The sequence below is a fragment of the Salvelinus alpinus genome, chromosome 32, assembly GCF_045679555.1.
Source record: "Salvelinus alpinus chromosome 32, SLU_Salpinus.1, whole genome shotgun sequence".
In the NCBI taxonomy this organism is placed as follows: Eukaryota; Metazoa; Chordata; class Actinopteri; order Salmoniformes; family Salmonidae; genus Salvelinus; species Salvelinus alpinus.
The window spans coordinates 18,827,645-18,849,744 of NC_092117.1; the positions used below are offsets into that span (position 1 = coordinate 18,827,645).

General features: G+C 40.7%; 1 protein-coding gene across 1 annotated transcript in view; it reads right to left on the minus strand.

Annotated features, from left to right (window-relative positions):
• The window catches only part of LOC139562343 (E3 ubiquitin-protein ligase NEURL1-like), a 57,366-nt gene extending 35,574 nt beyond the window's left edge, over positions 1-21,792 (minus strand). The window contains exons 1-3 of the mRNA XM_071380007.1: positions 21,369-21,792; positions 11,061-11,308; positions 10,023-10,344 (exon numbers count right to left, since the gene is read on the minus strand). Coding sequence (XP_071236108.1) covers positions 10,023-10,344; positions 11,061-11,308; positions 21,369-21,483 — 685 coding nt within the window. The 5' untranslated portion in view covers positions 21,484-21,792. The remainder of the gene's footprint in view (positions 1-10,022; positions 10,345-11,060; positions 11,309-21,368) is intronic.
• Positions 21,793-22,100: the final 308 nt, after the last annotated feature.

A 22,100-nucleotide genomic window follows, 5' to 3' on the forward strand; every position in this document is an offset into this window, starting at 1 on the left:
CGAAAGGGAGGTACACTACATTACCAAAAGTATGTGGACACTCATTCCAAAATCATGGGCATTAATATGGAGTTGGTCCCGCCTTTGCTGCTATAACAGCCTCCACTCTTCTGGGAAGGCTTTCCACTAGATGTGGAACATTGCTGCGGTGACTTGCTTCCATTCAGCAACAAGAGCATAAGTGAGGTCGGGCACTGATGTTGGGCTATTAAGCGTGGCTCGCAGTCTGCGTTACAATTCATCCCAAAGGTGCTTGATGGGGTTGAGGTCAGGGCTCTGTGCAGGCTAGTCAAGTTCTTCCACACTGATCTCGACAAACCATTTCTGTATGTGCCTCGTTTTGTGCACAGGGGCATTATCATGCTAAAAACAGGAAAGGGCCTTCCCCAAACTGTTGCCACAAAGTTGGAAGCACAGAATTGTCTAGAATGTCATTGTATGCTGTAGCGTTAAGATTTCCCTTCACTGGAACTAAGGGACCAAGCCTGAACAATAAAAAACAGCACTATGCACTATGGGGCAGGTAGCATGTTCCTGGCCTCCGCCAAACCCAGATTCGTCCGTCAGACTGCCAGATGGTGAAGCGTGATTCATCACTCCAGAGAAAGCATTTCCTCTGCTCCAGTCCAATGGTGGTGAGCTTTACACCACTCCAGCCGACGCTTGGCATTGTGCATGGTGATCTTAGGCTTGTGTGCGGCTGCTCGGCCATGAAAGCCCATTTTATGAAGCTTCCGATGAACAGTTATTGTGCTGAAGTTTGGAACTCGGTAGTGAGTGTTGCAACAAGGACAGACAATTTCTACACGCTACGCGCTTCAGCACTCAACGATCCCGTTCTGTGAGCTTATGTGGCCTACCACTCTTGTTGCTCTTGTAAGCTCTTGTTGCTCCTAGACGTTTCCACTTCACAATAACAACACTTACAGTTGATCGGGGCAGCTCTAGCAGGGCAGAAATTTGATGAACTGACTTGTTGGAAAGGTGGTACCCTATGACAGTGCCACGTTGAAAGTCACTGAGCTCTTCAGTAAGACCATTCTACTGCCAATGTTTGTCTATGGAGATTGCATGGCTGTGTGCTTGATTTGATACACCTGTCAGCAACGGGTGTGACTGAAATAGCCGAATCCTCTAATTTGAAGGGGTGTCCACATACTTTTGCATATATAGTGTATTATGACCTGAATCATTATATTTAGGGGTGCCATTATCTTTTTCTGACAAGAACTCTCTGATTCATCTCATCAGGGTGAGACTTAGGGTTTTGTTCCCGTAACAGACTTTTCATACAGGAACTTCAGATAAAAAGGTTAGCTTGACCTTGTGAAATAAAAGGAGTGAAGCTTTTTAAACATGCTTTGATCATTGCTCTAGAAAATTGAAATATTTTAAAGTTGAAAACAAACTTTAAATACAGCTAAATTAATTTCTCTCCAAAAGGGGAACGTTATTCACTGCAACGGGACTCATTGCAACATACAGTAGATGATAACTAGTAAAAACAACTCCAATTACCCTCTATTTCTGCTCTAAAAACACAGTGGTTATGTATACGATTGCATGCAGGAGCATACTGAATAGAGATGGCACTCAACCGTGATAATATTCTGTATATACTGAACAATTCAAAAACGCCCATGCTGGTGTGCTCTACTGTATTAGAGAAAACCTTTTCTCAGGGCTTTGGATGAGCCTTAGCTAAGTGAGTCATTAACATCGCCAGTTCATGACTACAATAACCAAGCCTTTCTGTATTGATATCTGTGTAGGAAGAGAGCCTAGTGATGTAACAAATCTTACTTAAATGGCAGGGACTGCAATGTTGGTCTAGAAGACCCCTCGGGCTCAGTTTGATTCCGGCAGATTAATTTAGCTTCACCGGTTATGCAACACCATCTCAGCTTTCAAGTAGTCTCACCAGTCTCTGGATCACCTTTGAATTCTCACATGGGTGGCTAGCTACTGATCTACACTGCCCTGTTACTGTAGCAGCCTTAGAGGAAACAGAACTAGAGATCCTTAGATCCTGTGTCGTAACACCCCACGAAGGCAGACAACATGAACACCACTACTGGTACTGAAAATAAGATAACAGCCCGAACTGAACTCATTGGTCAATTCAACAGAAATGTATTCTTTGGATATTTTATGTACTACTACTGTTCTGTATATTCAGGCTGATACAGAGAGACTCATCCATGCTTCTATTACAAGCAGGCTTGACTACTGTAATGCTCTCCTGTCTGGTCTACCCAAGAAAGTCCTTGGTCAATTGCAAAAACATACAGAATGCTGCAGAGCGGGTACTGACCAAGAGCAGACGGAGATCACACGTTACACCGGTCTCTGTGAGTTTTCGAATTTTTTACGATTCTTCTATTGGTTTTTAAATCAATTTACGATTGTGCACCCTAATACATGTCAGACATACTTTTGGAGTTATGTACCCAGTAGGTCCCTCAGGTCCTCTGGCACTGGCCTTTTAACTATCCTAAAGCCTAGGACCAAGAGGCATGGAGATGCAGCCTGTAGTTACTATGCCCCCAGCCTCTGTAATAGCCTGCCAGAGAACCTGAGGGTGGCCGAAACTGTGGCCACATTGAAAAGAGATCTTAAAACCCACACATTTTTAGATTTGCTTTTCCTTAGTATTTCAGTTTTTATTGTTATTCTTTAGTTTTTTTCATTCTTATGTTTGTTGTGTAGTAAATATGTAACTTTTTATTTTCATTGTTTTTTTGTTTTTTTCTTCCTGTGAAGCACATTGCGTTGCATTCCATGTCTGAAATGTGCTTAATGAAAAAAGCTTGATTTGATTTATTGCAGAAATGTGTTTACTTTATCTCTATGTGACATGTTAAAATAAAGTCCCAGATCACTACATGACCCTAGGGGCAATGGTGTCTGCATATGATGTGGAATTGAACTGAATTGAACAGGCAGTGACTTATTAAACTCTAGTACGTTCCACTCCTTCTCTACTGTACTGCTTTTATTTACACACACGATCTACGGTATCTTAGACTATAGTCTCGCCTCACAACAAATATGATGGGAAATGCATTTATAGCACAGAGCAGTCTCCTTGGGGCTGGTACTGAGGAACTGCTACAGTTACATTGATCTGGCCAGACATGTGATCAGGGATACTTTTAAAATCAATCCATCAAACGTGAAAGGCAAGGCACCAGAGAGGAAATGGGTAGCTACATTTATGCACCGAGACTGAGTATGCGTCTCTGACTGAAACACAGAGTGAAAATTGGATTGAAGTTCATTTGAAGACAAGATATTGTCACGCAGATGGAAGAGAGTCAGGGCTCGGTGGTAGAGCTGCTCAAGATTTAGGAGATGGAATTGGTCACATTAGATCAAATTTTAAGCTACTCATATTTTATACATTTCCTGATATATATATATATACACTTTATAGTCTATGGTGACCTACATTACGTGATATATATATATATATCACGTAATGTAGGTCACCATAGACTATAAAGTGTGAGATCAATGTGAAAATGGTCCTCATTCATTTCCCACATTTTCCATTTGTTTAACGTGTTTACTTGAACAACCAAAATCACTTACTCCAAAGCATTGTTTGTTCGCTAAACTCGCCCCATTTGGTCCCTGCAGAAAACAGCTGGAGCTAGTGTATAGGACCAACCTCCCGACAGATTGTATGTTAAATAGCTTCACGCACAACAGGTGAAATTTGTCTGCCTTTATCAGCTGGCTTAGCGTTAATGTCAGCTCCTAGTGTAAGCATCATTAAGAATCAAAATGTCCCCCGTTAGGAAACTGAGCACATGTGCCAGTTCATCGGGGCAGTCTTTGATGTGGCCGCCCCATATTTCAGGCACTAAGTGCTGCTTGAACTGCGGCCAACGGGGCAATACTAGGGCTTTGAGATATACCATGCTCTTGACTGGTGACGTTCTTAGGCTATAGAAGAAGCCTGATAGTGAAGTACCCTTCAGCTGACTGAGTGCTAAGGCTGCTCTGCTGTTTCTGTAGGTCAGTGTAGGCACGTATAGTCAGTGTAGACATGTAGGGGGAAACAAGGCTTGAGTCTCTCGTAGATAACAGTAATATGGAGAGCTGCTGTTCTGAAAACCTACAGTAGAGGCAGAATCTACTTGGACATTCAAATGTATTATAATCTTTTAAATCTAGGATATATTTGAAATGGAATGTTTGTAGATCACTGTTAAAATGGGGATTGCATATGATTATGTTTAGGTAAAGTCACAAAGCCCACTGGAGATCCAATGCTAAAGATGTGATTTCCACAGTGCTAACACAACATTCTCTTTCTTAGCTCAGTGAGAACACTGTATTTGTTCTCCTGTCTGGGAAAATGGCTTCAGTCACGCCATTTTCCTGACATCATCTTTCCTTAATGTCTGTCGAGGAACAAGAGCTATGCACCGTGTGTCATCACAGCTCGTCACGAGCCCACTGAACTCCAGATAGTCTCATTCTAGCGCTGGATACCAAACAGCCCAACAGCAGATAGCACACTGCTTGCTGTCAACTAGCACTGCCAGAAATGAGTTTAAATGGTATTATCTATAATATATGGGAGCCTCTTCTATTTTTATTAATGGTGATGACAGCCTCCATTCCTTATAGAGAGCGAGGATCATTATTGGAAATGAGTCCATGTTGATTGAATTATTGGGATGTTTGAAAGTTAATTCCATGAGGGGTGAAGATTATGTTTAGTAAACAAAATTGTACTCTGACAAGAGCAATTTAGGATTAAGCTAAATCTAGTAAGAGATACTCTCACTATTTTACAGTAATATACAGTGCTGTGAAAAAGTATTTCCCCCTTTACGATTTTCTCCTTTTTGCATATTTTTGATACTGAATGTTATCAGATCTTCAACAAAAAACTAATATTAGAGAAATGGAAGCTGAGCTTACAAATAACAAAAAAGTATACTTATTTTATTTAAATTAACAAAGATCTGCAACACCCAATTCCCCTGTTTGAAAAAGTAATTGTCCCCTTACACTGCAACCCTTACTGCAACTCTTACTGTAGTTGTTGATCAGTCTCTCACATCGCCGTGAAGGAATTTTGGCCCACTCCTGCATGCAGAACTGTTTTAACTCAGCAACATTTGTGGGTTTTCAAGCATGAACTGCTCGTTTCAAGTCCTACCACAACATTTCAATTGGGATTAGGTCTGGACTTTGACTAGGCCATTCCAAAACTTCAAATTTGTTGCTTTTTAACAATTTTCATGTAAACTTGATTGGGTGCTTTGGATCATTGTATTGCTGCATGACCCAGCTGTGCTTCAGCTTCAGCTCAAAGATGGATGGCCTGACATTATCCTGTAGAATTATCTTTCGCCTAAAATGACATACCCAAATCTAACTGCCTGTAGCTCAGGACCTGAAGCAAGGATATGCAGATTCTTGATACCATTTGAAAGTAAACACTGAAGTTTGTGGAAATGTTAAATTAATGTAGGAGAATATAACACATTAGATCTGGTAAAAGATCATACAAAGAACAGAGTATTTTTTTGTACCATCATCTTTGAAATGCAAGAGAAAGGCCATAATGTATTATGCCAGCCCAGGCACAATTTAGATTTTGGCCACTAAATGTTATAGAGTGATTCAATGAACCATTGCATTTCTGTTCAAAATGTTGTATCAAGACTACCCAAATGTGCCTAATTGGTTTATTAATACATTTTAAAGTTCAAAACTGTGCACTCTCCTCAAACAATAGCATGGTATTATTTCACTAGCTGCTGTACATTGGACAGTGCAGTTAGATTAACAAGAATTTAAGCTTTCTGACAATATCAGATATGTCTATGTCCTGGGAAATGTCCTTGTTACTTACAACCTCATGCTAATCACATTAGCCTATGTTAGCTCAACCGTCCCGCTAGGGACCAACCAATCCTGTAGAGGTTTTAAGGCAAGTCATCCAGGTCCTGAAGCAGCAAAGCATCCCAAACCATCACACTACCACCACCATGCTTGACTGTTGGTATGAGGTTCTTACTGTGGAATGCAGTGTTTGGTTTTCGCCAGGCATAATGGAGACCCATGTCATCCAAAAAGTTGACTCAAGTTTGCCAAAAAGCATCTGGAAGCACCTGGATGATCACCAATACTCTTGGAAGAATGTTCTATGGACAGATGAGTCAAAAGTATAACTTTTTGGGCGAAAGTATAACTTTTCATGCTTGAAAACCCACAAAGCAGTTCTGCATGCAAGAGTGGACCAAATTTCCTCTGGAGCGATGTGAGAGACTGATCAACAACTACAGGAAGTATTTCGTTGCAGTCATTGCAGCTAAAGGTGGCACAACCAGTTAGAGTGTAAGGGGGCAATTACTTTTTAAATTTGTTAATTAAATAAATAAAATAATTTAATTTGTTATTTGTAAACTCAGGTTCCCTTTATCTAATATTAGGTTTTGGTTGAAGATCTGATAACATTCAGTATAAAAAAATATTCAAAAACAGAAAATCAGAAAGGGGGCAAATACACTACATGACCAAATGTATGTGGACATCTGCTCGTCAAACATCTCATTCCAACATCATGGGTATTCAATCAATCAATCAATTTTATTTTATATAGCCCTTCGTACATCAGCTAATATCTCGAAGTGCTGTACAGACACCCAGCCTAAAACCCCAAACAGCTAGTAATGCAGGTGTAGAAGCACGGTGGCTAGGAAAAACTCCCTAGAAAGGCCAAAACCTAGGAAGAAACCTAGAGAGGAACCAGGCTATGAGGTATTCAATTTATAAAGCTTTTTTTACATCAGCTGATGTCACAAAGTTCTATTCAGAAACCTAGCCTAAAACTCCAAACAGCAAGCAATGCAGATGTAGAAGCACGGTGGCTAGGAAAAACTCTCTAGAAAGGCAGAAACCTAGGAAGAAACCTAGTGAGGAACCAGGCTCTGAGAGATGGCCAGTCCTTTTCTGGCTGTACCGGTGGAGATAAGAGTACATGGCCATTTAAGGCCAGAATGTTGTTCAAGATGTTGAAACGTTCATAGATGACCAGCAGGGTCAAATAATAATCAGTAGTTCTAGAGGGTGCAATAGGTCAGTACCTCAGGAGTAAATCTCAGTTGGCTTTTCATAGCCGAGCATTCAGATGTCGAGACAGCCGGTGCGGTAGAGAGAGATAGAGAGAGAGAGAGAGAGAGAGTCAAAAACAGCAGGTCCGGGACAAGGTAGCACGTCCGGTGAACAGGTCAGGGTTCCCTAGCCGCAGGCAGAACAGTTGAAACTGGAGCAGCAGCACAACCAGGTGGACTTGGGACAGTCAGGAGTCATCAGGCCAGGTAGTCCTTAGGCATGATTCTAGGGCTCAGGTCCTTAATACTGACTTGTTGGAAAGGTGGCATGCTGTGACGGTGTCACATTGAAAGTCACTGAGCTCTTCAGTATGGCCATTCTACTGCCAATATTTGTCTATGGAGATTTCATGGCTGTGTGCTTGATTTTATACACCTGTCAGCAACGGGTGTGGCTGAAATAGCAAAATCCACTAATTTGAAGGGGTGTCCACATAATTTTGTATATATAATGTATAATGACCTGAATCATAATATTTAGGGGTGCCGTTATCTTTTTCTGACAAGAACTCACTGATTCCTCTCATCAGGGTGAGACTTAACATGCTGACCAGACTGGACACATCGCGTGCGCGAGCGTCACAAAATAGATTTAGAAATCTATGTTATTCAATTATTGCACCCACACTGCTAGCGCGCGCCAACGAGCGTCTGCGATGCTAAGGGCTAAAATAGAACTCCTTTCTATTTCTGACGCAGATCGCGCCTCTCCCATCCTGCCTCTCTCATTGGTTATACCCACGTGGGTGATTGAAAGACAAACTGTTTTGCCGGTGGTCGTGGTAATACTATGAAAGTTTGGATGCGATCACCATATAAGTTCAAAGATGAAAAAGCCTGGAAGGAAGAGAGATGACTAGAAACGATTCGGTTGGCCGTTTTATGTGTGGATTAATTGTCGGAGTAGAGGACCTTGTGCTTTTCAGGTAAAATAACAACTCAATGTTTATATCCCAGGACAAATTAGCTAGCAACAGCAAGCTAGCTAAATAGAACAAATTAGCTAGCAGGTGCAAGCTAACTAGCTAATTTGCCATACATGTTTAATGCTTTTCGACCTGTCCCCAAATTAATGTCATTGGTTCAGAGATTGTTTTGATATTTTAACCTGCGTGTCGTGATCACTTTTGGTGTAGGGGGACAAAATATATTTATGCACGGTAGCGCACGATGGCCCACGCGCGCAGTCGGTTTGGGTTCCGTGTTAGGGTTTTAGTTCCCTTAACAGGCTTTTCATTCAGGAACTTCAGATAAAAATGTTTGCTTGACCTTGTGAAATAAAAGGAGTGAAGCTTTTTAAACATGCTTTGATCATTACTCTAGAAAATTGAAATATTTTAAAGTCAAAACAAACTTGAAATACAGCTAAATTAATTTCTTTCCAAAAGGGGAAAGTTAGACAGCATATTCACTACAACGGGACTCATTGCAACATAACTGATCACTTGTAAAAACAACTCCACCAACCAACTTATTTGCCAGAATATACTCCTAATACTCTATTTCTGCTGTAAAAGCACAGTGGTTATGTATACGATTGCATGCGGGAGCATACTGAATAGAGATGGCACTCAACCGTGATAATATTCTGTATATACTGAACAATTCAAAAACGCCCATTTACATTTACATTTAAGTCATTTAGCAGACGCTCTTATCCAGAGCGACTTACAAATTGGTGCATTCACCTTATGATATCCAGTGGAACAACCACTTTACAATAGTGCATCTAACTCTTTTAAGGGGGGGGGGGTTAGAAGGATTACTTTATCCTATCCTAGGTATTCCTTAAAGAGGTGGGGTTTCAGGTGTCTCCGGAAGGTGGTGATTGACTCCGCTGACCTGGCGTCGTGAGGGAGTTTGTTCCACCATTGGGGTGCCAGAGCAGCGAACAGTTTTGACTGGGCTGAGCGGGAACTGTACTTCCTCAGAGGTAGGGAGGCGAGCAGGCCAGAGGTGGATGAACGCAGTGCCCTTGTTTGGGTGTAGGGCCTGATGTAGCCCATGCTGGTGTGCTCTACTGTATTAGAGAAAACCTTTTCTCAGGGCTTTGGATGAGCCTTAGCTAAGTGAGTCATTAACATCGCCAGTTCATGACTACAATAACCAAGCCTTTCTGTATTGATATCTGTGTAGGAAGAGAGCCTAGTGATGTAACAGATCTTACTTAAATGGCAGGGGCAGCAATGCTGGTCTAGAAGACCCCTCAGGCTCATCTAATTTTACTGCCAATGTTTGTCTATGGAGATTGCATGTCAGCAACGGGTGTGGCTGAAATAGCCTAATCCACTATTTTGTATAGTGTACTTTCTCACAGCACTGTAGTTATTTTCAGTTCAAAAAATCTGACTGCGCTCCTATCAATTTTAATCAGCTGACCAGCTCTCAAACTGGGTAAATCTCTAGATACTGGTAAAAAAAAACTTTACCTATATATTACAAAAACGTTCTTCATCTTTTCTAAATCTGTTGGATGGGAAACTTGTCCTGAATTAGTGTCAAGTGTTTGGGGTAAACCCATCAAACAGGGCATTTCAGAATAGATGCTTTGTTTTCCAGTGGGTCTCAAATTCCACTGTGGTGGCATTTCCTTTATGCTAACAGTGTAACTACGCAACCTTTCTAATCTCTCTCCATCTTTTTTCCATTGGACTATTTTGGTATGATGGTGTGTGGGAAAGGTAGAGAAGTAGTACAAAAGTAACATCACCAAACAACCAACCTCACGCAAACACACCCACCAGCACATACAATTTTAAACGTTTAACCACCACTTGCTGTCATTAGTCAATTTGGGAAATTCATCCAAATGAATTGGAATAATATTTGGCAAGGAACGTCATTAACCACCATAACACTTTCCCTTCTCCCTGTGAAACTCACCGAGTAGCTGGACCCCTCGTGTCAGGCCGTAGACATCTATGAGAGCCCAAAGTGGCTCGGAGGCATGGACCCCGCTGAAGAACAGCATGGGGCTGGAGCCATTGATGCGGTAAAACACCCGACCCTTCTTGTCCACCCAGAAGGAGATGACATTACCCTCATTGGACAGCTCCTCGGGCAGGGCCTTGGCCCAGAAGCCATTCTGGGAGACCAGATCTGGGCAGGCATACTTGGGCAGGTTGTCTGGGTTGATGCGGGACGGGTCCTTGGAGGTGAAGCCCAGACGCAGGGCTCCGCTCCAGCAGCACTGCTTCTTGGTGATCTGGAGGGGAACAGGTAATGGGTTTGTACCATTTTTTATTTATCCTTTATTTAACTAGACAAGTCAGTTAAGAACAAATTATTATTTACAATGGCAGCCTAGTGGGTTAACTGCCTTGTCCAGGTGCAGAACAACAGATTTTTACCTTATCAGCTCAGGGATTCGATCTAGTAACCTTTCAGTCACTGGCCCAACAGTCTAACCACTATGCTACCTGCCACCCCAATTCAATTTTGATGAAGGGAGTTAAGCTGGTGAATGACCTAAAGTCCATTCCATTAGTTGTATTAACCTAAGATTTACCAAAATACATTATTGTTGGCCATATGTTAAAACTTTTACAAACCAAATAGTAAACAACAACACAAATAAACACATACTGTATGTCTGTTTATCATCAGACTGGATATTCTTGTCTTGTCTCATTTAAAACCTCTATTTACACTTCTTTCACCATACAAGATAACAGTAGGCCTGTGGCTCACATGGCAATGCTTCCCCTGCTCTTTCACTTGAGACATAGATGGACTGATAGGTGAAGTGGAAACTTTGGCTATGCTGTTTTGGCCCACACAGAATCAGGGGATTAATGAAGGCAAAACGCACAGTGAGTGAGAGAGACAGACAAACAAATAAATGGAAAACAGTTAGGCTAAAAGAAAGGAAGGAAAGACAGTGTGCTGATAACCATGGTCCACTGCCCAGTCTGTCCATACCTTGAGGCGGACCTGCTCGTACAGGGCAATGGACCGGTTGCTGAAGGTGATGGCATTGCAGAAGCTGGCCTGCCTCTTTACAGTCTTCTGGGCCACGTCCATGATGATCTGGGAGCCCTTGGCACTGGGGTGGAAGAGCAGTGGAAAAGAGGACAGGCTGCTCCCACACTGCAGGACGGGCAGACATTGCTTGGTGGGCTTATGGTGATAGCGGTGGGATGTGGTGGGGAAGGGGCCACCCAGAGAATCTGAAAAGGAGGAAGCATAGGGGGATTTACTGTAGATATACGGATCTACAAAGAACATTACTATGGCATCCACTTTTTAAATATGCACAAAGCCAATATAACAATGCATTAGCAGCATTCACACAATCAATAAAAACTGCCTGTCCTCAATGTTGTGATGATGACTGGGTGTACAGGTAACTGCCAAAATAAAGGAAACACCAACATAAAGTGTCATAATAGGGCGTTGGGTACCACGAGCCAGAACAGCCTCAATGCACCATGGCATAGATTCTACAAGTGTCTGGAACTCTATTGGGGGGATGCGACACCATTCGTACATGAGAAATTCCATAATTTGGTGGTTTGTTGATGATGGTTGATAAACGGCCATAGCATATGGTTTACATCATTTTCATTTTCATGCTCATCATACCATTCAGTGACAACTCATGCCCTGTGGATGGGGGCATTGTCATCCTATGGGGGCATAGCCATAGTAGCCAAAATGCCCTGTCCAGCATTTTTATACATTACCCTAAGCATGATGGGACATTAATTGCTTAATTAACTCAGGAACCACACCTGTGTGGAAGCACCTGCTTTAAATATACAGTTGAAGTCAGAAGTTTACATACACTTAGGTTGGAGTCATTATAACTCGCTTTTCAAGCACCTCACACATTTCTTGTTAACAAACTATAGTTTTGGCAAGTCGGTTAGGACATCTACTTTGTGCACGACACAAGTAATTGTTCCGACAATTGTTTACAGACAGATTATTTCACTTATAATTCACTGTATCACAATTCCAGTGGGTCAGAAGTTTACATACACTAAGTTGACTGTGCCTTTAAACAGCTTGGAAAATTCCAGAAAATGATGTCATGGCTTTAGAAGCTTCTGATAGGCAAATTGACATAATTTGAGTCAATTGGAGGTGTACCTGTGGATGTATTTCAAGGCCTACCTTCAAACTCAGTGCCTCTTTGCTTGACATCATGGGAAAATCAAAAGAAATCAGCCAAGACCTCATAAAAAAAATTGTAGACCTTCACAAGTCTGGTTCATCCTTGGGAGCAATTTCCAAACGCCTGAAGGTACCACGTACAAACAATTGTACGCAAGTATAAACACCATGGGACCACGCAGCCATCATACCGCTGAGGAAGGAGACGCGTTCTGTCTCCTAGAGATTAACGTACTTTGGTGAGAAAAGTGCAAATCAATCCCAGAACAACAGCAATGACCTTGTGAAGATGCTGGAGGAAACAGGTACAAAAGTATCTATATCCACAGTAAAACGAGTCCAATATTGACATAACCTGAAAGGCTGCTCAGCAAGGAAGAAGCCACTGCTCCAAAACCGCCATAAAAAAGCCAGACTACGGTTTGCAACTGCACATGGGGACAAAGATCGTACTTTTTGGAGAAATGTCCTCTGGTCTGACGAACCAAAAATAAAACTGTTTGGCCATAATGACTATTGTTATGTTTAAAGGAAAAAGGGAGAGGCTTGCAAGCCAATTAACATCATCCCAACCGTGAAGCACGGGGGTGGCAGCATCATGTTGTGGGGTGATTTGCTGCAGGAGGGACTGGTGCACTTCACAAAATAGATGGCATCATGAGAAATTAAAATTATGTGGATATATTGAAGCAACATCTCAAGACATCACTAAGGAAGTTAAAGCTTGGTCACAAATGGGTCTTCCAAATGGACAATGACCCCCAGGCATACTTCCAAAGTTGTGGCAAAATGGCTTAAGGACAACACAGTCAAGGTATTGGAGTGGCCATCACAAAGCCCTGACCTCAATCCTATAGAAAATTTGTGGGCAGAACTGAAAAAGTGTGTGTGAGCAAGGAGGCCTACAAACCTGACTCAGTTACACCAGCTCTGTCAGGAGGAATGGGCCAAAATTCACCCAACTTATTGTGGGAAGCTTGTGGAAGGCTACCTGAAACGTTGACCCCAAGTTAAACAACTTAAAGGCAATGCTACCAGATACTAATTGAATGTATGTAAACTTCTGACCCACTGGGAATGTGATGAAAGAAATAAAAGCTGAAATAAATCATTCTCTCTACTATTATTCTGACATTTCACATTCTTAAAATAAAGTGGTGATCCTAACTGACCTAAGACAGGGAATTTTTACTAGGATTAAATGTCAGGTATTGTGAAAAACGGAGTTTAAATGCATTTGGCTAAGGTGTATGTAAACTTCCGACTTCAACTGTACTTTGTATTATAACCTGTATATTTCTTTAAGAACCATTTAACTCACTCTATTTTCAGAAATCCAACAAGGAGTGCAAACAAAAAGATAGGTCTGTTAGTCATCTTGATTTTCTCCTTGGATGAAAATACATATTTTTTTAACTTGGCAAGTCAATTAAGAACAAATTCTTATTTACAACGATGTCCTAGCAACAGTGGTTCAACTGCCTTACTCAGGGGCAGAACGACATATTTTTACCTTGTCAGCTCTGGGATTTGATCTAGCAACCTTTTGTTTACTGGCCCAACACTCTAACCACTAGGCTACCTGCCACCCTGAGATAAGAGTTGCTTGGTAACCAGAGAGAAATTGTACAGCTGTGAAAAACTCACAAAATTAGGTAATATCAGTAATTGGTAAACTCCTGTCACACCATTCATTTTTTTGTTATTCCACATTTTGCCAATTTGGCACTGGTTTATTCGGATCCCCATTAGCTTTTGCCGAAGCAGCAGCTATTCTTCCTGGAGTCCACACAAAAACAAAAACGACAAGTACTGTGTTGTATGTGTCGAATTGCTATGCTTTATCTTGGCCAGGTCGCAGTTGCAAATGAGAACTTGTTCTCAACTAGCCTACCTGGTTAAATAAAGGTTAAATAAATAAATTATTTTAAATAAATTTTAAATACAACGATATTCAAACAATACAACTAAAGAATAAGGTGTGTAGATTGTGTGTGATAGTTTGTCTGTGTGTGTCTGTGTGTGTGTATCATTTCAGTCTCTATTGTGCCACGAGATGTTTTATCAATTGTTTTAAGCTAATTTTGCTGTTTGCTTGAGTCATTGGAGATGGAAGGGAGTTCCATGCAATTATGGCTCTGTATAATACTGTGCGTTGCCGTGAATTCATTTTGGACTTGGGACTGTGAAAAGACCCCTGGTGACATGTCTTGTTGGGTATATATGGGTGTCTGAGCTGTATGTTATATGATTATGCAGACAATCTGGAATTTATCACAGTAATACTTCTAATGAAAACTAGAAGAGAAGCAGTTAATCTCTCGTCAACGTTCAACTAGGAAAGACTGGAATGTTGTTGATGTTACTTTTGTATGTGCAGTCAAGGGCAAGGTGTGCTGCTCTGTTTTGAGCCAGCTGCAGCTTTGCTAGGTCTTTCTTTGATGCACTTGACATTATTACCAGACAGTAATCAAGATGGGACAAGACCAGAGCCTGAACAACTAGTTCAGTTGATTTGTGTCAAAAATGCAGAATATATTTTTAGAACAGATATACCCCTCCCCAGCAACTTTATCAATAGGACTTGACCATGATAATTGACCATACAATGTTATATCTAGGAGTTTAGCTTCCTCAGTTTGCTCAATGGTCACACCCTTTATGTACAATTCAAATAAAATTGTATTAGTCACATGCTTCATAAACAACAATGCATTGTTTACTTACAGGCCCTTCCCAACAATACAGATAAAAAGAAAAGAGAAATAATAGAAAGTAAAACACGTAATAAAAGTAATAATAAATACACAATGAGTAATGATAACTTGGTTATATACACAGGGTACAAGTACCGAGTCGATGTGCAGGGGTACAAGGTAAGGGGTAGATATGTACATATAACTAGGAATAAAGTGACGGATAAAAAACAGTAGCAGCGGTGTATGTGATGAGTCAAAAAAAGTTAGTGCAAAGAGGGTCAATGCAGATAGTTAAATAGTTAACCAAATACCTCCCTGGACTAACTATTTAACGGTCTTATGGTTTGGGGTAGAAGCTGTTCAGGGTCCTGTTGGTTACAGCCTTGGTGTATCGGTACCGCTTGCAGTGTAGTAGCAGAGAGACCAGTGCTGCATGGAGATTGACGCTGCAATGGATAGCTGTTTTACGGGGTCATGACCAATTCTGCTATTTTGTTTATTTATTTTTTGTACACAATGTTTCTGCCATTGTTTCCTATTTCCAAAAATATCTTCTGGACAATAACCATTGAGGTTAAGATCTTAGGTAACTTTTTGAACCAAATACATTGCTTTTAGTATTACATTTTAGTCATTGAGCAAATGCTCTTACAGCAGTGAGTGCATACATTTTCCCTGTGGGAAGTGAACCCACAACCCTGGCATTGCAAACACCATGCTCTACCAACTGAGCTACATGGGACCAGTGACAAAACATTGTAGACCAGTGACAAAACATCTCAATTTAATCAATTTTAAATCCAGGCTGTAACACAACAAAATGTGGAAAAAGTCAAGGGGTGTGAATACTTTATGAAGGCACTGTATTTAAGACCAGTTTATTATTAATCACACATTCTAATACTGTCTGTAACTCCTTATTTAGAATTTCAGTGAGCTCATTGGCTTTTGGTGCTGACATGTAGAGTGTGGAATCATCCACATACAGTGATTCTTGCTTCGTGTAAGACAAGTGGTAAATCATTTGTCAAAATTGAGAAGAGTAACAGCCCAAGCCAACTGCCCTGAGTGACACTGCACTGTACATATCTGATGTTAGAGAAGCTTCCATTGAAGAACACTCTCTGGGATCTATTGGATAAATAACTCTCCAACCATGTGATGGCAGGTGATTTAAATCCAAAGCAAGTGAGTTTTTTCAATAACAGTTTATGATCAATAATATCAAAGGCTGCACTGAAATCTAACAGTACAGCTCCAACTATCACCTTATTATGCATTTATTTTAAGCAATCATCAGTCATCTAAGTCAGTGCAGTACAAGTTGAGTGACCTTCTCCTTATGCATGCTGAAAGTCAGTAGTTAACTTGTTCTGTGAAAATTGCTTTGTATTTGGCCAAACACAATTCTCTCCATCAGTTTACTAAGAACAGGCAGCAAACTGATTGGATGGCTGTTGGCGACAGCAAAGGGTGCTTTACTATTTTTAGGCAGTGGAATTACTTTAGCTTCCTTCCTTCCATAAACACACGCACGCGCAAGCACACACACACACCCGTAGGCTTTGGTTAAAATTATAGCACTGGTTTGATCATGAGTCTTGAATATATATATATATTGAATATAGCAACAATGTATACAGTGGGGTCCACAATTATTGACACCCTTGATAAAGATGAGCAATAATCGACTGTCTGAAATAAATAATTCAAATACTGAGCTATATTGTATGCTACATTTTTTGGGGGAAATTATATTTTATACTAATACAATTGCTCATAGAAAGAGATTTTGTTTATCAAGTAACCATTTTTTCTCAAAAAGGTAGGTGTCAAAATTATTGACACCCCTAAAGATTCTTATAAATAAAGTAGTCAAGAGTTTAGTATTTGATCCCATATTCCTAGTATGCAATGATTACAGCAGTGTCTCCCGACCCCTCCTGTCTCAGCCTCTAGTAATAGTTTATATGTCGGGGGCTAGGGTCAGTCTGCTATATCTGGAGTATTTCTCCTGTCTTATCCGGTGTCCTGTGTGAATTTAAGTATGCTCCCGCTAATTCTCTCTCTCTTTCTCTTTCTCTTGGAGGACCTGAGCCCTAGGACCATGCCTCATGACTACATGGTCTGATGATTCCTTGCTGTCCCCAGTCCACCTGGTCGTGCTGCTGCTCCAGTTTCAACTGTTCTGCCTGCAGCTATGGAACCCTGACCTGTTCACCGGACGTGCTACCTTGTCCTGCTGTTTTCGACTCTCTCTTTCTACCGCACCTGCTGTCTCTAACTCTGAATGATCGGCTATGAAAAGCCAACTGACATTTACTCCTGAGGTGCTGACCTGTTGCACCCTCTACAACCACTGTGATTATTATTATTTGACCCTGCTAGTCATCTATGAACGTTTGAACATCTTGGCCATGTTTTGTTATAATCGCCACCCGGTAGAAGAGGTCAGAAGAGGACTGGCCACCCCTCAGAGCCTGGTTCCTTTTGGTTTCTTCCTAGGTTCCTGACATTCTAGGGAGTTTTTCCTAGCCACCGTGCTTCTTCATCTGCATTGCTTGCTGTTTGGGTTTTTAGGCTGGGTTTCTGTATAGCACTTTGTGACATCGGCTGATGTAAAAAGGGCTTTATAAATAAATTTGATTGATTGACTCTACAAACTTGTTGGATGCATTTGCAGTTAGTTTTGGTTGTGTATCAGATTATTTAGTGCCCAATAGAAATTAAATGGTAAATAATGTATTGCGTCATTTTGGAGTTACTTTTATTGCAAATAAGAATATAATATGTTTCTAAACACTTCTACATGTGGATGTGGATGCTACCATGATTACGGATAATTCTGAATGAATTGTGAATAATAATGAGTGAGAAAGTTAAAGAGGGTCAAAGAATAGCATAACACAAAAAAAAACTATTACAAAGCTACTTTGGGATGTATCTGACTTGTAGTAAATACCAAAGAATGAATCATGGGTAATAACCAGCTCCTACACATACATTCTTCAATGCAGCTCTAATTGACTCCAAATCTACTTTTCTCAGATCTGCCTTTTTGTAGACTGATAAGGCGTGGATTGTGCCACTGCATGCGCAAAAAAATCAACAGTTAAGCTATTCCCCTAATCTCCTTTTCCCCATTCACATTTTCACATCTCCCTTCAAAGCAATACAACAATGCCAAGGACATTGAGTTGTCATGAAGATATTTCTGGTGAGATCATCCCAAATAATGACTTATTCAACAGACAATTGTGTGGGAATGAGGCATATATGTACCAGATGTTGTTTTATGACTTGCACTTAGCTGATTGTCAAATTAACAGTCACAAATAATATTTTATAATACATAATAATATGAAGATAATATCACAAATACCTGTTCTTTACAAACCTACAGTATAAACCACCAGATTTTGGGAGCAGGTCAACACTGGCCTGTCACCAAGTCACTGCACTAAAAAGCAAAAGATCTAAGGACCAACAACTAGAGGACCACATTCGCCTAATTAAGAGGGGTGTGTGTGTGTGTGTGTGTGTGTGTGTGTGTGTGTGTGTGTGTGTGTGTGTGTGTGTGTGTGTGTGTGTGTGTGTGTGTGTGTGTGTGTGTGTGTGTGTGTGAGAGAGAGGGAGAGGGAGAGTATCCCTAGCCTAATTTCTTAGGGATAGAAAGTTATTATTGCTCATGACCTATAGGGGTCAAGAGCTTTTCAGTGTACCCAGGAGACATTTCAATTAGGCCGCTTATATTGGCAACAGAGCATCATGGGGCTTCTGCGAATGCAGTCACTTCAATTTCAAGACAGAAATATTCTGCAAGGTAAACACTCTCATATCCATTCATGGATGTACATATAGCATCATTTGAATAACACATTTTGACCAGGAAATTAACCAAAGATAAAGCAGCACAGAATTTGTCATGTGTTTCTACAGAGTTATTTTCCCCATTGTTGAAACTCTTTTAGATTGTGGCTGCCAAGAGCACTCCAATGAATTGTTCAGGCTGAACTGGCATAGGAAAAGTACAGCTTATTTGTCTACACTACTGACTTGAGGTATTCACATGTCTGTCCCTGGGCTACATAAAAATGATGAATGGTTCTCTATGTACAACAATGGTCCTAAATTAAGTCATAATAAATCAAGTAACCATATTTTATTCATCATGTCAGATTGTTTGATGGCAACATAAAAGGGTGTATTGTATTCAACCACTGGCCAAGCAAATGATAATGCATGACATGCCAGAACATACAAAACAAACACTTTTGGTTGACTCAAGGTCCAAAATTAGTTTACAAAAGACCTCACAAATGCCAAATGCATTTTGCTTGTTGCTACTACTGCTGCCACATTGATAGACTTGAATTCTTTATGCTTATTTACCTTCAGCATTACATTCTATTGTCTGAGAAGGTCAGTGCCTACCTCCTCAACTGCACAGAGGTTCTCTGGGCATGTCTTGAGAGCAATGCAACCGGACAGAGATGTCAAGCTTAACATTGAGCAGAGACTGGGCATGATAAAGAGAAGCGCCACGACAAGCATCAGGCACTCAGGTTAAGGAAGGGGAATATTGCTCAGAGCTCAATCGTCATTGATTGGTCAGGGCAACCAAACAGTGAAGACTGGATAGACAGAGCCAGAGACCGCCATAGGCAGTCACACCTGGCCCGCTGCCCTGCTCTGGAGTCTTTTTTCCAGACTTGACATTACGTAAACATCAGGGCTCAGTGGCCTGCTAATGTGGGACAAAAGCTCAGAGGCAGCAGCCCTGGAGAGCACAAGGCAAGTGTGTTACAGCAGCTTGGTTGTCACAATGTGTCATCTCTGAAAGGGACAGGTGGAGGTTGGCCCTAAGCACTGATCTAATGTCAGTTTTACATTGGACCTGCTGATGGTCAAGGTTTAGCTGGGTTTGAGTAAGATGTTCCTAGATCTGACTCTAAGGGCATCTGGCTGCCTAGGGCCACTGGGAAGCCTAGGGTGTGTACTACCCTGGCTGTCACAACTATAATTTCACATTTCTAATAGACCTCTCCTACCTGTGAGGTCTAATGTAAAATATAAACTTAGTTGTTTGAGCCCTGAATGCTGATTGGCTGACAGTCGTGGTATACCACAGGTATGACAACACATTTATTTTTACTGCTCTAATTACGTTGGTAACCAGTTTATAATAGCAATAAGGCACCTCGGGGGTTTGTGATATGGCCAATATACCACGGCTTAGCGCTGTGTCCCGGCACTCCGCGTTGCGCCTAAGAACAGCCCTGAGCCGTGGTATATTGGCCATATACCACACCCTCTCGGGCCTTATTGCTTAAGTACATCATATACGGTACTGTAGATTGCACACACAATCTCTGTATCATTGCATAGCCAGGAAAGATGGATTGCATAGCTAGGAAAGCAATTTGTGACGTTCACCAAAATGGCGCCAATAGACACCTTGTTTCAGGCTCCTTTACAAGCATTTGGCTACACCCGCAATAACATCTGCTAAATATGTGTATGTGACCAATAAAATATGAATGTTTATACAAGTTTAGAAACACTTATTATAGCCTCATCATAGAGATCTATCTGACAAGGGACAAAAAGGGACAAAAAAACAAATACAATGTATTACACTATGAGGCTGTCATTGTAAATAAGAATTTGTTCTTAACTGACTTGCCTAGTTAAAATAAAAAATAATCAGAGTAGAACTGCAGACTACATTCATTAATTTAGAGTAATTTAACATGATTAATTAGATTAGTTATGTCATTGCATATGGTATTGTGGAGTATCAGACAACTGATTGGACACTTGGGCAGTCAATGAGAGGCACACTGTTTACAAATACTAGGCAAGGTAAACTATTTAAATAATAATAATTAAGGAACACAATTTCTCCACATTGATAACTTCAAAATGCAGTTATATTCAAAGTCCAGTTATTTGGCTCAATCATCCCAGATATACTTAACCATAAATTGTCATCTGAAGAAAATATGTAGAAAATAAAAAAATAAGAGATATAAATACCATCAGCCAATTAGCAACTATGCAAATACGAAGTTAATTCTTGAACATTCACGTTGCTGCACATAACAGAATATTGCATTGCTATAATTGTGTTTGAACGTTAGCATGCATCTAACATAAAAAAGCACACAAGTCATAGCTAGAGCATTCATAATACTTTCATTCATTTTCTTGCTGACTAATTTCTTTCTGTGAGGGATAAACTGACACTTAATCAATTTAGAATCATCCTCAAATTATGCCATTTTTGCCTCAAGGTTTTCATTGTAGCATATCCCATCAGCAACGTTTTAATTACTGCTAAATATACGCAATCAATAATCGAATATAGGCTACCCCCCCCCCCCCCCCAAAAAAAGTAAAATATCCTTACCGTACAAGGTATGTCTTGTTATCTGACCTCCCATGTTAAAATACAAGGTGAGTTCCTCTTCTCTGGTTTTGTTAGATAAAATATTCACAGACATGCGCTCCTTGGCTGTCAACATAACATAATCATATAATCGCGATTTCGTTCTCGCCAAACACCGTTTACCCTCAGTGTAGTTAGTGGCTGTCCAAGCCGATTTACATTGGACCGCGGCAGATAGGCTACAAAGCAGTCCCACACGCAGCGCAGAATAACGTTGAAATTAACATAAAAGGTGGAAGTGGAGGTGGAGCTTCAAGAATAACCGTTACCACTGACGATACTACCGAGGAAGGTGCCTTCCAACTTTTCTCCTTTTGAAGTCGACAATAGCCTACATGACCGCATTTTTCGGTAAACAAGCCTAGCGCGCCCAAAACCAGTATGCACTGAGAGGAAACCAGCGATAGGAAATCTGAACGGTGTACATAGTTTTGCCAATGCAGGGAAATTCCACCAGAACGGTGTACATAGTTTTGCCAATGCAGGGAAATTCCACCAATTTACTTGTAGCTACCTTAGGATGCATTTACACAGGCAGCCAAATTATGCATTTATTTTTTCACTAATTGGACTTTTGAAAAGATCTGATGTGATTGGTCAAAAGACTAATTAGTGGAAAAAATATCAGAATTGGGCTGCCTGTGTAAACACAGCTTAAATTTAATAGCTAAAATCATCTGCAATCTACACTAT